This window comes from Anarhichas minor, unplaced genomic scaffold (genome assembly GCF_050575085.1).
Source record: "Anarhichas minor isolate MPS153535 unplaced genomic scaffold, ASM5057508v1 ptg000174l, whole genome shotgun sequence".
NCBI lineage: Eukaryota > Metazoa > Chordata > Actinopteri > Perciformes > Anarhichadidae > Anarhichas > Anarhichas minor.
Window position 1 is genome coordinate 163,811 of NW_027466620.1, and position 16,131 is coordinate 179,941.

At 41.8% G+C, this 16,131-nt stretch overlaps 1 protein-coding gene across 10 annotated transcripts in view; it reads left to right on the top strand.

The window, feature by feature from the left end:
- Positions 1-16,131, top strand: part of kcnma1a (potassium large conductance calcium-activated channel, subfamily M, alpha member 1a) — a 121,227-nt gene that overhangs the window by 48,960 nt on the left and 56,136 nt on the right. For all 10 annotated transcript variants that reach the window (XM_076085571.1, XM_076085567.1, XM_076085575.1 and 7 more), the window contains exons 3-4: positions 5,100-5,161; positions 15,992-16,085. In XM_076085571.1, coding sequence (XP_075941686.1) covers positions 5,100-5,161; positions 15,992-16,085 — 156 coding nt within the window. The remainder of the gene's footprint in view (positions 1-5,099; positions 5,162-15,991; positions 16,086-16,131) is intronic.

The window sequence follows — 16,131 nt, forward strand, 5'->3', positions numbered from 1 at the left end:
TGTTAAATATATTCAGAAATAACATATATCCACGCTTTAAATACTCGTTAGCCCTTTCATATTCTGAACACAGACTTGTGTGTGGTTCCATTTACTATTAATCGCCATCGAATAAAGCTGTCCATGTTTGGTAATTCTTGTCCAACTGGTAAGAATGTTCTCGTATGAATTGGTATGCCTGTGGTACATCTGTTCAGTCGCACAGTAGGAATCAGTAGTCCGTGTTGAGTTATGCAGTGTGTGACTGGAATGCAGAGCGTGCTATTCTGACAGACTCTCAGATCATTCCTACACTTTCTGAGCCTGTCTAGAGCCCCCCCCCCCTGCCATTTGAAGCGGAGGGAAAGGGGCGATCACGATGTGTGCTGATGTATGGATGTATGCCATCAAAGTTTAATGTACGTTTCATTTGTTGACAGTTCCCCAGTGAGAGCTCACTGTCTCACCTCCTGCAGTGACACGTGATTCTGTTTCTTGCAAATGTTTTTGCTGCAGTGCGAACATAATTCGATGAGTGAAGGTATGCTATAGAGTTGCGTCTGTTTTCCGTTTCACTGACTTGAATTATTCTGAAAAGGCGTATCAAATATGGATTAATATACAGACTGCATTGTTTTCATTTGTTTGAAACCTGCAAAATGTATGTTTAGGGATTAAAGCTAAAGGAAAGCAGAGACAGTACACTGGTTTTGCCAGAGCTTTCCTTGGCTGTGGACCTCTGAAAGCCTTCTTGGCTGAGGCATCAATCGAACATTTTGGAGCTCCTCTTCCTGGCTAACCCAGGGAGCCAGGCCAGATTAATGAGCAAGCTGTACACAGTACTGATGGGCATTGTTGACTCCCCACTGAGGATTCCCGCTCATGTAATCTTGGGGAACCCATCAGGATTCTTAGAAAGTATTTATTTTGACAGAAAGAAAAATTCTAGTTCAGATTTCCTTTCATTTCTAACTACATATGCCTGCAAGGATATTTGTTTTCCTGCCTCTGATGTGGACCTCTAGAAGCTCTGTAATAATAGCATGCACAATTGGGCTGCCTCATTAGCCCCAGGCTTTGAATTAGTAGTTCTTTATTTTATAAATGAACTGAAATAGCTTCAGACTAAAAACTCCACCTTCCTTCTACTTTGGGCCAAGGCATTAATGGAGATGGTATATTCTGTTTACACAGAAAGTAAGTTCATTGCTTTACTTTAAAACATGTTTTATCTGCCAACAATGCAATGGAAACCAATTGCAACTTGTACTTTAACAGATGTTTGTACTTTGGACAAATAGTCACGTATAAGGACATCAGATTATCTAGGAGAGGCACACAGACGATTTTGAAACAAATCCTACACTCAGTAGTTTTGGAGAATAATAACACAAAAATGTTAATGTAGTCCCTTAACCTCACTAACAAAACCACAAGGATTATTTTATTATATATTATAGAGGGGGCTGATTGTGTAATGTAATCTACCAAGGTAAGTGTACCCATGTTTTGTTTAGCCTCCCATCCACCCCGACCTCTTCCCTTACGCAGAGTTTGTGGCTCTACAATAACTTCACCTGACTTCTTCTATTGCGTCTGACGGACAGCAGTCATGATTACTGTTAACGCTAGAGGGCTTGAACATACCAACAGACGTTTTGGGGCATTTACTGATACTCTATAAGTCTCCTAAAGGTTGAATCTGTTTTGCCCACCTTTAAACACAACTATCCACTGGATCCAGGTGTGTATACAGAGAGCTGTGTCTTACAACATGGGATCTTTAACTGAGAGTTCTGTCCTTTGAGTCACCACCCTCTTGACCTGGTAGGCCTAAATATGAAGCGATTATTCCACACGGTGTCAGCCCACATCACCTATCTGTGAGACTATAGGCTCCCTCCTGGTCACAGGGTGCACTTAAGAGACATGTGTGTAACGTGTGTTACCAGCCTACATTTAAGTTATTACATGTTATTATGCGTTAACAGTGCCATGTGAGAGCTGCCACATTTAGCCCACTTGCAATACTGGAACTTGAAGCCCGCACACATTGAAGTGCACCACACACACACACACACACACCCTCTTTTACACTTCCACTCTTCCAGTATGGAAAGTGAAAAGTAAAGTGCACCTCGGAAAACAACTGACAGATTAAGCTTTGCACTTCAAATATAGAAAGGGATAAGCCAATGAAAACCTACACGGCTATTAACGAGAAAACGTAGACATCGCTGCTCCTTTGACATGATGCCGACCAGTTTGTCGACTGTGACTCACTCGTGTCATCTTACCACATGTGAATCATTCATCTGCATACTGTATAAACAGCCCCATTAAGTCATTTACAACTATTACAGATGCAGCAACAGCTATACTTAGCGATCCTTTTTTTTATATTTCTCACTTTCTTTCGTAGGCGGAGGGAATGCCCCTCTGCCATCACCATTCTTGTAGATTGTGGGTTTGAGGTCGACAGCTAGCCCTCGTAGACATTGTGAGTGGTAGACTTAGAGAGAGAGAGTGTGTGTGAGAGAGGGAGAAAGGGTGGGGGGATGGGATGGAGGGGTGGACCAGCTTTCACAGCTGAATAACTGGGTCAGTTTAAGATGATGACGCTTCTTATCTCCTCAGCTCATCGCTGGGTGTTCACTGTTCACTGTGCAGCTTTTCAGCAACCAACCGCCGCTCAGCTATTCTTCTCTCTGGTCTTTTCTCCCGTCCTCTCTTCCTCCCTTTCTCTTCCTCGACCCTTATGACCCTGCTACTACCATAGGCAGTAGAAGCACAAACTAGCTCCAAGAAAAATGTCAGTGTATTCATCTATATACATTGTCTGCACATAACATTGAAGGGCAATGCTGGAAACGGTGCTTCTCCATGTGAGGAGGTCTGACAGTGTCGAGTTTCACAGAAAAGGACAGCTTTCGTTTGTAGTCAAGTCAACGTAGATATGATGAAGTCCACCCATCTTGTGAAATGTGGTTGTGTCGAACTTTAATTTCCTTCTCTCTCTAAAACAGGGGTCTAAAATATATAAATATATATATAAAAAAGGTCAAAATTGATTCAACAAAACCACAAACATCCTATTTATTCCATGCATTCTTCTACCTTATCAAAACCTAGTGTCTACATTAACCACAATGCAACGTCAACCACCTCTTTCTGACTCTACAACCGCAGATATTTTTATTTTTCAAACTAGTAGCCTGCAGCTGCAAAATACTATCTCACTATAAGCCTTCTGTGCCATTTAATTATGAATCCCAAGTGCTCTTCTTGGCAAGACCTGCTCTGTGCAGCATTCAAGTGCTATGATTGGCCAGGCGTCCATGCTTGCAGAGGTACTGGTAACCTGATTTGCTCTGGTCCTTTGCCCCGACCAATTAGCTATCCTGACCCTCACTACTGGAAGGTCAATTCCTGACATCAATCAATCGTCTCTGCCTTTACCTGCTACGCAGGGCCGTCCTTGCCAAGAAGAGCAGTGGGATTCATAATAGTGCTTCTATGCCACCTTAATGGAAAAAAAAGCATATTTTTATTCCTGTATTGACAGGGCATTGTTTGGATCAGCTAATGAAAGTCCTTCAGTCAACTGACTCCCTTCCCTTTCATTCAAAAAGCCTGATGTTATCGTAGAGTTTCAGCTTGAGCCTTCTCCCCATCTCCTTTGTGTGAAACATCATTGATGTCGTTGACTTGCAAGCTTATTCTGATCCTAGACAAGCATGTGGCCAGGATTGCCATCGTCCTCCATTCAAGCAGCAAACGATTAAAAATGCATGGGGGGGATTGGTTTTTCTTACTTAATACCTCAGTCACAATGCATAGGATCAATCCAAAGGACCATCACAGGAAAGTAATCAAGGTCCCATCATAAATAATGAATGGCACAATCAGCAGGGACAGTGGGCTCCTATTGTGAGATGGATTGAATGGCAGAAAAGACCCCTCCAGGGGAGGAGCTATTGTGCATGGCTACGCTGGTCGGCTGTCATGATGATCATGATAACGGAAAGCAATATCCAAATAGGTCATCATTTTTCTACATCTACAACACTCAATTTAAATATTTCTGTTTGTTATACTATGCTCCATAGTAAAAGCTTTTATTAAAAAAAAGTTTTTTTATTTTTTATAATTCTATCATTTTACTGTGATGCTACAGTATGTAATACATTCACGTTTTGTGTCATCAAGTATATACTAGATAAGATATTTTTATATAATTTCTTGTTCAGTTTTCTGATATTTAGTTCAGTTAAGTTAATTTTGCACGATTTAACAAAATCCAAAAAAATAACAGAGATAAATAATATCACAGTGAAGAGGCAGAAAGCCCACTGGGCTTATTCGAAGCCTTCGACTATATAATATATAATATAACACAAAATGAATATACATAAGATATGACTGAGTAATATTGTGGACAAGGTATTTTTTTTACAAGATATGATATCAAGAGGCATTTATAGTCTGGTCTGATTTAAATGAATTCACTAACTGTAACAATTGCGCCCATTTGGTTGTTTTCATTAATCATAAAAAAAAAGACATTGTTTAATAAATATATTGTTTAGATGCACAACTCAGGTGTTGCTGCCATAGCTCCGCAGGTGGCCTTACCTTGCCGGTCATACTGTATATAGTCACTGAAACATTATAGGGACCACAGTCCAGCAGGGCCACAATCTCACACAATGCAAGCACTGACTCAGCGTAGCAGTTGAGGAGTGCATGTCAACACTTGATAACTGTGGTCCTGTCTAAGCACTTCCTCTCAACACCCCCAACACATTGTCGCTGCTCTGCTGTGCAGTTGAGCACACACACGTGTGTGTCCTTTCTTTGCTTCCTATGATTGTTCCGGCTGGATTTGCTGACATGAGGGTGGGCATTCATTATTAAGCGCATGTTTTTTTGAAAATGTTCTGCAACCCACAGGAGGCAAGTCGCTGTTTAATTACACATACTGTAACTAGCGTTTCCTATAGTGTCCCCAGCTGAATACTTTGTTTACTATAGAGTGCATTAATGAGCACAGTTACAAGACTTTTGCTGCGCTCTGCATGAAAGTAATTTCTCTTCTGTCTGTGGCTTTCTCTCCTCAGGTGGTGCTAGTCTTTGCGCTTAGCATCGGGGCCCTTGGAATATACTTCATAGACTCCTCAGAGTAAGTATCGGTTTTATGACATGTTTACTGAAATTATTTGAAATTTCACACATGCTCCAGCAGCTTTACTGTTGATGAAATATAGATACAAACTGAACTCTGCTTGTATTTGTTGCCTACATACTGTATCTGCATGATAGGTGCACATGAGTCCTTACTCATCTCCACACACTGCAATCTCCGAAATGCAAATGCACATATTCACTCCCCCACAAGCCGTGATGCACACATATACAGCACGCACACACACGCACACATCTGCAGCAGAGGATTTTTCAATGGGAGGCCTGGCAGTTTCCATGGTAACAGAGACAGGCAGATCCTGCATGTGTTGGGTAGTTGTTCTCTGTGTGAGTAAGTGAGTGTGTGTGAATTGTCAGTTTATGCATATCCCTGGCTGGCAGTCACCCAGAGACAGGCCTGGAATCTCTCCGATAACCACTGCAGCTACTTTCACACCATCCAGACCCGAACTTTACCTTTTGAAAGAGATAGTTTGGATTTTTAATGTTTTGAGGTCTTGTGAGTTTGTGCTTCGTAGATGCTCCATTATCAGGGAAACATGAACAGAAGAGGGGCAGGTGGTGTGATATGGTTCATGTGTACAGTAGTAACTCTATATTCAACAGCAAAACTATTTTGACATGTACCATTAAATACACAAAATCTATTATATTGTTTCTTCATATATAATGCCAAGGGGTTAAATGTTTTAAATGCTGAAACAGCAGAACACAATCAAATGTGTTATCTCTCTCAGGCACATTGTTTTAAGGTGCTACGCTATGCTGTATCTTTGCTGATACCAATTCTCCACTTCCTGACTACAGCTATCAGCAGCTTCTGCAGTAGACCGTTCCCTTCACATTTGGAGCACCATGGTTCAGAGTGCACTGCTTTCAAATCAAAGAAAAAGAGGCAATTTATTGTTTCCAATTATGTGGAAGTTGTTGTGCATGTGCCTCTGGCAGTGAAATAACCAAAGCTGTTTTGCCATGCTCAACACACTAACTCTGTGCGCCTTTGACTTATCAGTATTTCATGCACCACTGATTTACCAAAATGAAGCCTCAAACTTAGCTGTTGTGCCTGCAGTTATGGAATGTTGATTGCAAAAAGGACCATGACATATTGACCTGGTAATGTATCATTCTATTTCATCCTATTCATTCCTCTGTTGGCTGTTGTGCAGGACGTTGTCTTTACGTAATGGCAAGCTTTAAAACAATATCTTTGAAATCCGGTCCCGGCGGGAACAGAGAGTCTGAAACAGGGATAGAGATGTAAAATTGTCAAAATAAGTTAATCCAAAATCCAACTTGTACAGTCTTATCTCAGCAGTGGTGGGAAATTATTCCTGGCATGATTCCAGTCATCCATGTATACCTCAGGATAAAAACCTTTACTTCCTCCTCTACGTCTCCATTTCTCCTTTTTCATCCCTAATATATCTCACCCTCTTTACTTTCCTCTCTAACACTGCCATTTTCTGAAGCAAAAAGGGGGTTCTGGAGACAAATATGCTTGATATAAAAGTGTCTAATTACTAGTCAGATGATGACTAGGGATGCAAAGTAATTACCCCAATCAAACATTGGCCATGTGAATGATTGTCAATCGTCAATGAATCATTAGAATCCTATACAAATAGCAGCTACAAAGAATTGTTGGGATGCAGACAACAGGCACTTATTGGAGTTAGGGTGAAAATAAACCTTCAATGTGTAATCAGGGTCAATGGCTTCTTGTACAGTGCTGTTACATTTAATGTTCCTCCCACCCGAGTTACCTCATTGGGAGGCACTGGAACATCGGACCACATATCCATATTATTGTAAATAAATGAGGCCTAGAATGAATTTGGCATTATCAACAGGCAAACCTGAGCCGTTGAGTATGCTTCCATTGACAGATGTGTAAACAACAAGCTATCCAATAGAAAGACATAACAAAGTAGGACATTTGAAAGCTCAAGGTTTGCAGAGCTGTACTAGGCCATCAAATCAAACCTGCAGGAGAAAATTTAAAGCACTGTTTGGTGCAAAGCTGTAGTTTCTCTCAACGTAGTATTTCCTCGTATCTTGTGTTGCAGTGCACTAATGAGTGTATTTCTATGTGAGTCGGCTTCCCTGAGGCATTGCCCTGATCTGTCGGTGCTCCCATTAAGCTGAGGCCTTCTCTCTACCCTCATCATCGTGATTAGCTCGAGCTTGTCACTTGAGTGTGTACGTCCTCTCAGGGGGACTACTGATCAACCCAGAGCAGGTTGAGTCGACTCGGGGGGCTTTGCCATCCTAAAGGGGGGCAGGCTTGTGTTACAGCCTTACTTTCACTACAACAGCTGAGGCCTCTTATGTGCTTATGTCGTAAAACTGACCTGACACTAAATCTTTATAAATTGTCTCCTGACAAAGACCTCTTTTTACCAGCCGTGACAGCGCGTGGCTGGTATTGTTTTCTTCTAGTGTGTTTGTGTGCGAGTCATTATGGCCAAATGTGGTCCTACACCTACTGTAGCTGGAACTACCATAGCTTTTGAGTACTTTTCTAGGTGTTTATATGTCTGTCAGTCACAAAACCTTACATGTGTTTCGTTGAGACTAAAGAGAAGGTTCAGTTTGAAGATGGTCGAGGTCCGAGCAAGTGCGCCAAACACCCCCAGCCCCCACTTAATGCCCCCTGGCATTGTGGCTGTTGTGATCCCATCGCTAGATGGTCTCTAGTTATCTCTGCCACAATCTATTTGTCACCCAAAGATGTCGGAACTTATCTTATATGGGCCATTAAAGGACAAATGGTTCCCAGGTATCATGTCACGTCCACACTAGCTGCCACAACTAAAGAGTGGTATAGTTAACAACAAAGCTAATATAAGGCACAGGGTTGTATCTCAAAGAAATCTCGAAGTAAAACGTGTAACTTACGTTTTTTTGCATTTGTGAAGTCCATTCTCTCCAAGAACATTCTGCACAAGAACATCAATATTGACATATACTCTTTCGCTGTTTATCAGCTTGTGTGTAGGAGGTGCATGCGTACATAAATCTGACTCACATTTATACCCCTTTACTCATATCCTAAAAGTGCTCTACAGATGTACAGATCTAAATGTTAATGACTGAGGAAATCGATTAGCGCAGGGTTAAAGGACAGCCTTATCGTGGTAATAATTATGGTACAGACCCATGAGCTTTTCGGGCTCAATGATTTATGGTCAAACTGCCATTTTGGCAATCGGATGAAGTGAACATCATTCTCAAATTGGCTGTGAAAAAGGCAACCGTAATGGGAAGAATTAAGGTTGAGTCCATGTGGTGATAGCTAAAAGAGGCATGTGGTGGAGTAAGTGCATGTGGGTTGGACCTGGGGAGGCTGGGGCTGCACGATGGAACTGCTTTGTTCCTAGCTTTTGACAGGTGGGGGTTTTCCAGCAGGAGCTCGGTTGTTCAATATCCTGCAGCAAAGATCCACAGAAAAACCCTGCAAAGCCTTTTATGGAAGCAGGCAGACAGAGTTTGAGAGAAGGGAATTGTTAATTTGCTGAGCACGGAGATTACTCGTCATTGACTTGGCAACCGTGTTGTTGTTAGGTTTTTTGAATGAATGGGAATGAATATGTGGCTTTCCTGAGAATGGCCATCCATCTGTTTGTTCTGACAATGTGGTTGTTTACCACAGTGACATGATAATGTATGAAAAGATGATGCCTTTTCTGTTCCCCTGCAGCAAACTTTACTCGCCAAACTGATGCTACTTTGGTGACATTTTAAATGGGAGGATACTGCGTCCTACCTTCGGAATCAGCTTTAACACCTTGGCTCATCGCTCATCCCTCATCCTTTCTTTTTCCACCTCTGTGCTCCCATGAAACAAATAGAGAGGAATGTAGGACACAGTCTCTGCAGGCTGCTGTTAAAGGGATGCCCTTGTACCTGCTCCACTTCTGTTTCTATTTCCCTCCTCTCTCGACCCCTTCCTTCCACATGCACACACTTGCAGAGTCATGTTAACTCGCAGATTCGCGCACATGTATAGACGCACACAGATTCTGTCTCTTGTCTCAGAGACCTCATAAGCAGCGGCCTGTGCCTGTAACTCTAGCATTAGTGTGAGATCATTGTCCGCACTTAAAAAAGAAACAGTGCCCGATGGCTAATTAATGGGGTAAGGAGCAGTGAGACGAGCTCGGCAGACTTTGTGGCGATGAAGGGTAACCTTTATAAGGACCTGTCATTGATCTGGATTGATTTAATCTCCAAGTGGGTCAGAGAAGACCATGTAGCCATGAGTAGACTTACGTTGTAGTTGATACCATTCCCAAGTGGCTACAGATTAGATACACAAACAGTGGCAGAAAGAAATGACTCATTTCTCATTTCAGCTGTTTCCTAAAATGGCCTTTTATACCTTTTCACACACTTGTAGGGAGAATCTAAATGAGCGAGTTATTATCAACATTTGCTCTGAAAAAAAGAGAGAATATGAAATGTCAACATCACACTCACCGGATAACGAGCTTTTTTGAGTGCAACGGAACAATGTATTGTGGAGACTGAGCATGAGCTGAGAACGGTGACGACATTTGGAGTCCCGTCTAGCTGAACATCAGTGTGACGGTATAACATGTTAGCCCTCAGGTATTATTCTAATGAGAGGGAAGCATTACCCTGGCTGTCACGCTATCTGGTAAATGCAGATTCAGTGCGTGAAACATTCATTGAAGTCTAATGAAAAAAAATTACCGGAGAGATTCCCGAAGTCCCTCGGCAATGTGATCATTCTTCTGGTATCAGTGTTTATCAAAGTCATCGTGTCGATATATAAAGGCCATTTGCTGTTGCAGTTGCCTGATATCCCCCAATGCAGAGCGGAAGGGCTATTTTCAGACTGCAGCACGAACACAGCAAAACATGCAGTTAACGTAATAAACCCGAGATTTAATTGAAATGATGAGTGCCTTTGTGGCTCTTTTTTTTGGGGAATGTCAAGCCACAGTGTCAATTCACGTTAACTCTTTCAGCTTCCACTCAGATAGTTCAATATTTAAAAAAAACATACTCAACATTCTATGAAGACTGTTACCAAATGCACCACTTTTGATTTATAACAAATACCACTTAAGTTATTAATAATCAATGTGCTGATAACCACTGGATATGGCCCATAATTACAGTTTTTATCTCTTAATTGGTTTGAAAAGAGGAGTGATATGATGTGTGTAGTTTAGCTCCTGAATAAATTAACTGTAAACCAAAGTGTAATTATTCTCTTGCAAAGATGGAGCTTATTTTTACATTGCTGTCTTATTTTCTCTTTCTCTTTCTCTCTCTCTCTCTCTTTCTCTTTCTCTTTCTCTCTCTTTCTCTTTCTCTTTCTCTTTCTCTTTCTCTCTCTCTCTCTCTTTCTCTCTCTTTCTCTTTCTCTTTCTCTTTCTCTCTCTTTCTCTTTCTCTTTCTCTTTCTCTCTCTCTCTATTTTAACTTCAAATATGTTTCGTTGCTGAGCATATTGTGTGAAGTTTTGGCTTCTTTTAGTGATGTGCTATTTTCACTCACAAACGTCCCCTTTAGACTCTAAAATAAATAACGTCTTTGTAGAGGAAATGCTTGAAGCGGGATGCAAGTCATTTGAGTTCGCTATTTTTATCCTCTGTGGAGAGGTTTTATTTGTCCATTGGCCTTGTAGGTGCTAAAGTATTTCTTATTTTAGTATTGGTGCCTTGGCCTAAATCAATCAAATACCAACCTGGCCTTCTTTCAGCTTTACAGGCCTCTCCCTGCTGTGTCCCCCAAACATACACGCACTACCCTCAGAAGAAATACTGCATGTAAGCTAGACATTCAGTTATTGTGCTCAAATCACAGTGTTCTGTTTGGGTTGTGTGTTGATTGAATGTGGTGACTGGAACACTAACAAAGGAGACTCTGAATTCTAAGATGCTTATGAGCTTACTAGAGCACAAGACATTTGTGAGATATGAAGAATGACTCAGATTCGGTGCGCTGCACTGTGGTTGTGAGCATTAGTCAGGCCGGGAGCAGTGTGCAGTTCTTATTGTTCTCCCAGGGGGCAACCTTGCTGTTGCTCCTGCAGCTAGCCAAGGTCATGTGCGGGCTAATAAAGGGCTGGCTCCTGCTGACTGGCTGAAGGTGTTTCAGACTATTTTTAGAACTAAATCATCAACATACTCCTTTGCCCTTGTGAACAAATGAGCTTTACTTGTCTGGTTGCGTTTTCCCAGAGGCACCTGGTCAGATATAATATATATATCATATATATATATATACTCTATATCATATATATATTGAAAAACAATTGAAATGAGCTTTCGATTTCGACTTTCGAAGTAAATAGCAGGGTCGGCGATTCTCCCAGTATTGTTTTTCTCTCCACCCAACGCCTACTTGTGTGCATCTAAAGGAAAACAAAAACGGCAGAGCGTAGCCTTCTGTTAGCCTGCAGCTGAACTTTTTGAGACACCATGGCCAACAAATGAACAATAAACAATGAACACATCGTTGACATAAAAAAAAAAACTACAGTGTGTAGGCTGCAGAAGAAATAGAAACTGCAGGAACCAGTGGAGAAAACGGGGCTCGGAGAACTGTTTGGCGATTTCAGCCGCGGGCATGTATCTCCTCTTAAAATCGATCGTGTGTCTAAATCACCTTTTTTTTTTTGTGGGCTCCAACAAGGACTTCATTGTGCATTCAGGTGTACCTCTAAAACTTTGAGAAACTCAAGCTGTTGTTGTAAAGTGCTCTCCTGCCATTTGGGGATCTTCTTTTTGTTTTGACAGATTTTTCCCCAATCGACTGAAATAAGTTGTTGTTACATATATAATCAATTATTTATAATTGTGGTGCACAAAAGATATCCCACTTGATACCATGTAACTTTTCTTTTTAAAGAAGAATTTTAGAATATAAAGGACAGTTGTGAGGGCATGAAACCACTGATCTATTGGTCTTAGCGAATCAAGTCTCTGTCGTTTAACAATGGCCTAGCATAGAGCGTACCCCTGGGAACACAGTCCCCCTCCCTTTTCACTCTGTCACATCTTCCCCTCTTCCTCGCCCTCTTACTGTCACTGCCTCTCTTCTCTCCCTGTCTCTTTTATCTCTCCGTGTCTTGCTGCCGTCTTCCCTTTTCTCTCTCTCACCTCTTCCTCTCAGTCAGGATGTTGTAACCCCAGCCGGTGTGCCAGAGCTGAAGGAGTAATAAGGACTGTGGTGGGCAGATCTATTTTCTGCAGGACACTGGCAGCATGTGGTCAGGAATCCCTTGTGATTGAGGCGTGTGAAGCGACATTGAAAACAGGAATTAGGAATTCTGCTTGTCTTACATGCTCTTCGTGTTGGAAAGAGACACAGAAACAGAAAACACTGCTCAAACAATCTAATTCAGACATGGCAGGTGTATTGCTGGGGACTCAAGGGGAGTGCGGTGTCTAATTTGGTGCAATTTGGACACATGTTCAACATTGATGAACTTTGAATACACAAGCGAACGGCGCTTTGTGCAGCAGTGGGGGGGGGAGGCGGGGCTTCAGGGCTCTGTAGCCTGAGTTGAGCATGTGGGCAGCGGGCAGACGGCGGCTCATTGATTGCTGTTCACTGTTGCTGATGGATTGTTCTTGCTTCCTCACTTCCCTGGAGTCAATATACGACGAGTGGTGTTCGCCAACTTTGCGAGCAGCACTTCTTTGAGGCCAAGCAATCGGCCTGCTCCGACCAGCCCCGTGCTCCAAACAGTGCACACCCCCCCGACAACCTCTGCAAGCAGCAATACAGGGAGCCAAGCAATTGGCCCACTACAGATGCCCTCCAAACGGCCACTGCACTAGTTATGGATGGCTCACTATTAGGCTGTTTGTGTACAGGAGTCACAGCTCTACTCATACAGCACATCTAATTTTGTATCTATTTGCTTTGTTTGCTCATTCTATTTGTTCCTTTGAATGCAGAGTTGTGTTTATGAAGTATTTATCATGCCGGATGACACATTCAAACATGAGGACTTGCCACATAAACAGCAGCTAACTCATTCTTGTTTTTTCCTTTTAGTCCTCTTAGCCATTTTTTTAAAAACACATACAGCAGCTCCACAATAATAGACTGCAAAACTCTCCCACCCTGCACAGATGAACTCTTAATTTCCTATTGTGACTCTGAGCTTAAGAGAGAAACCATATGTCTGCCGGATGTGTCTTCCCACTACTTTAGTTAATGATAAGCTGTACTTTTAAATAATGATTATAAAAATGACAAAATTAAAGCTCTCAGAGTGCAGCAATTGTGCTGCCATATAGTGCCAAATCAAGACAAATTGAATGTACCACCCGGCTCCTGCTGTGTGCCGCCATGCTCCCTCTGTGTTATTGAGAATGCTTTGGGTCACGTGACTGTAGATGAGCGGTTGTACAGAATTAGGCCAGAGCTGGGCCTGAGGGGGAAATGCCACAGTGACCACTCCAAATGGTGTCTTCAGTGTGCACCATCTGCGTCTGTGTGTGTGTGTGCATAAGTGCATTTGTGTTAGCGTAGGTGTGTGCAATCTCTTGCACAAGGGACTTTAAGGTTAGCTAAGGTTGTGGCTTCAGATCTTTTTTTGGGAGCATGCGCTTGCGTGTTGTGTAGACGGATGTGAGGAATATTGTGCATGCTTAGGCTGTAGGTTCAATTTATTATTTATGGTTCGTTTTAGCATTCGCGTTTAGTTCGATGCCTACAGAATCACGAAGAGATGCCGGTGGCGAGTTATTAATTGAGTATTTAGGCCAGATCAATGTTTACTCCGTCTAGGGATCAGAAGCGAATTAGCCTCTGTCCGAAGTCTGATGGCACTTGTATGAGAAAATGCCTTTCAACCAAAAAAAGTCACTTTAGTTTTTAAACAACTGCTGCACAAACCAGACTCATTCTAATAATTCTGGACTGGAGCCAGGGTTCTACGTCATCTTAAAGATCACATCAGTCCTTCGGATATGCTCGAGGCAGACGCATGAATGAGAAGTCGGATCATCCTCTTGGAGCAATACGTCCAACATGTCTGTACTCAGTCATCCATCATAATGGATCATGAGATAACATGTTTGATGTTAACTGGAAGATGATTAAGCCTCACTCCTCTCTACCTCTGGAGGTTTTTTCGTTACGCAGTAAGCTCTGCTCAGGATCTCACACTGTGCCTCTATGGGCTCCATGCATACCGATGTATACTTCAATGTTTGAATTTAAACACATGGGACTTGTAACTGTGTACTCTTGCAATGGCCATGTGTGTTGTTCCCTTGCCAATCTGTACATTCCCGAAGGTCGCCTATAGTCAGCCAAACAATAATGCAAATTCATGTTTTTCCCGCAGTGGGATTCCTCATTACTCAGTAGCAAAATGCTATAGGCCCGTGACCAAGTGAAGAATAGGGTGGGCAAACTGCCTCTTATTGCTTTTGTGAAGGGCAGCCCCTCTAATCATCACAAGGTAAACATGAAGACGGATTACATGACAGACCACACAGATCACGACTCATTTATCATCATCTGCCTTTTTTTTTTAAGCAACACCGCGCTCGCTATTCCACTCTGTTAGATGGAGAGAGCTATGCTGTCTCTTTCTTCGTGCGGAGTCTCTGTCATATGAGGGAAAATCTGTTGGAATATTTATGTTTGACGGATGCTGCTTAATGTATGCATGCTGAATGCACTGTCACATGAAAGCAACCACCAATTTCACTTTACTTTCATCTGTATCTTGGTTGACAGCGGGTCTTTTATCCCCCTAGGGCTCAGAGGAGGAATTGCACAATGTCATTGAAACTCAATGGCATATCACAAAATGTGTGTCATTAATAGTGTTTTGACTCCCATGTTTTGTTCAAATTAATTTACATTAACAGCGGTTTTCTCAGTCAAATACCTCGGTCAGTATTAAATGGCCAGCAGTGGTCAGCGCCATTTGACCGTTACAACTTCAAGCTGACTGTTGTCACCAGAGAGCGGTTTCTTATCAGTCCTGTGAGCTGAACTGAGGAAAGGTGATCAGGATGAGGTCACAGAAGCATCTCTGAAGAAAAAAAGGGAGAAGTCACCGCATACATTTATGATTATCCTGATATGTAGGGCTGAACGATAAGTCAACCTCTTTTGGCGGAATTGTATTGTATTATTGTTTTACCAAACTCCAAATAAACTGTGATTAAAAACTAACAAAGTTAAATTACATGTTACATGTATGCAGAGTTCTGTTTGACGTAATGCATAACAATGCAATACGTGTGGTTTTGCATATATTAAGCATATTGTGACATATCGCGAACATGTTGTGTGTGATATTTGATATTTATTAATTATGGTATTTTAATATTGTGATTTCACACATTCAATTCAATTCAATTTATTTAGTATCGAAATCACAAATCACAAATTTGCCTCAGGGGGCTTTACAATCTGTACACATACAGTATGACGTCCCAGGACTCTCACATCGGAACAGGAAAAACTGTAAAAAAAAAAAGGAAGAGACCTTAGCGAGAGCATGTGTACAGAATGAACAACATAACAGAGTTACAACACATTCAATGCATATGACATAAATTATTCAAATAATAATTCAAAAAATGACATATTCCCTATACTGATATCAAACTCATATACTAACTTAAAAACAAAGAAAAAAGCCGAGGAAATGACATTACTTCCATGGGAATATAGCCGGGTCCCCGGGTGTTTGCCTACTGTGTGTTTATGGTATGAAAGAGATGAAAGACCCTTCTCTTCATCAGTATCAGTTCATGCCAGTAAAAGGTTTTTTTTCTCTCTCTGTTCTCTAGTCCAATAGAATCCTGCCAGAACTTCTACAAAGATTTCACGTTACAAATCGATATGGCCTTCAACGTCTTCTTCCTGCTTTATTTTGGCCTACGGGTAAGTTGGCACCTGCATGCTCACACGTGCACACAACAAGCACACA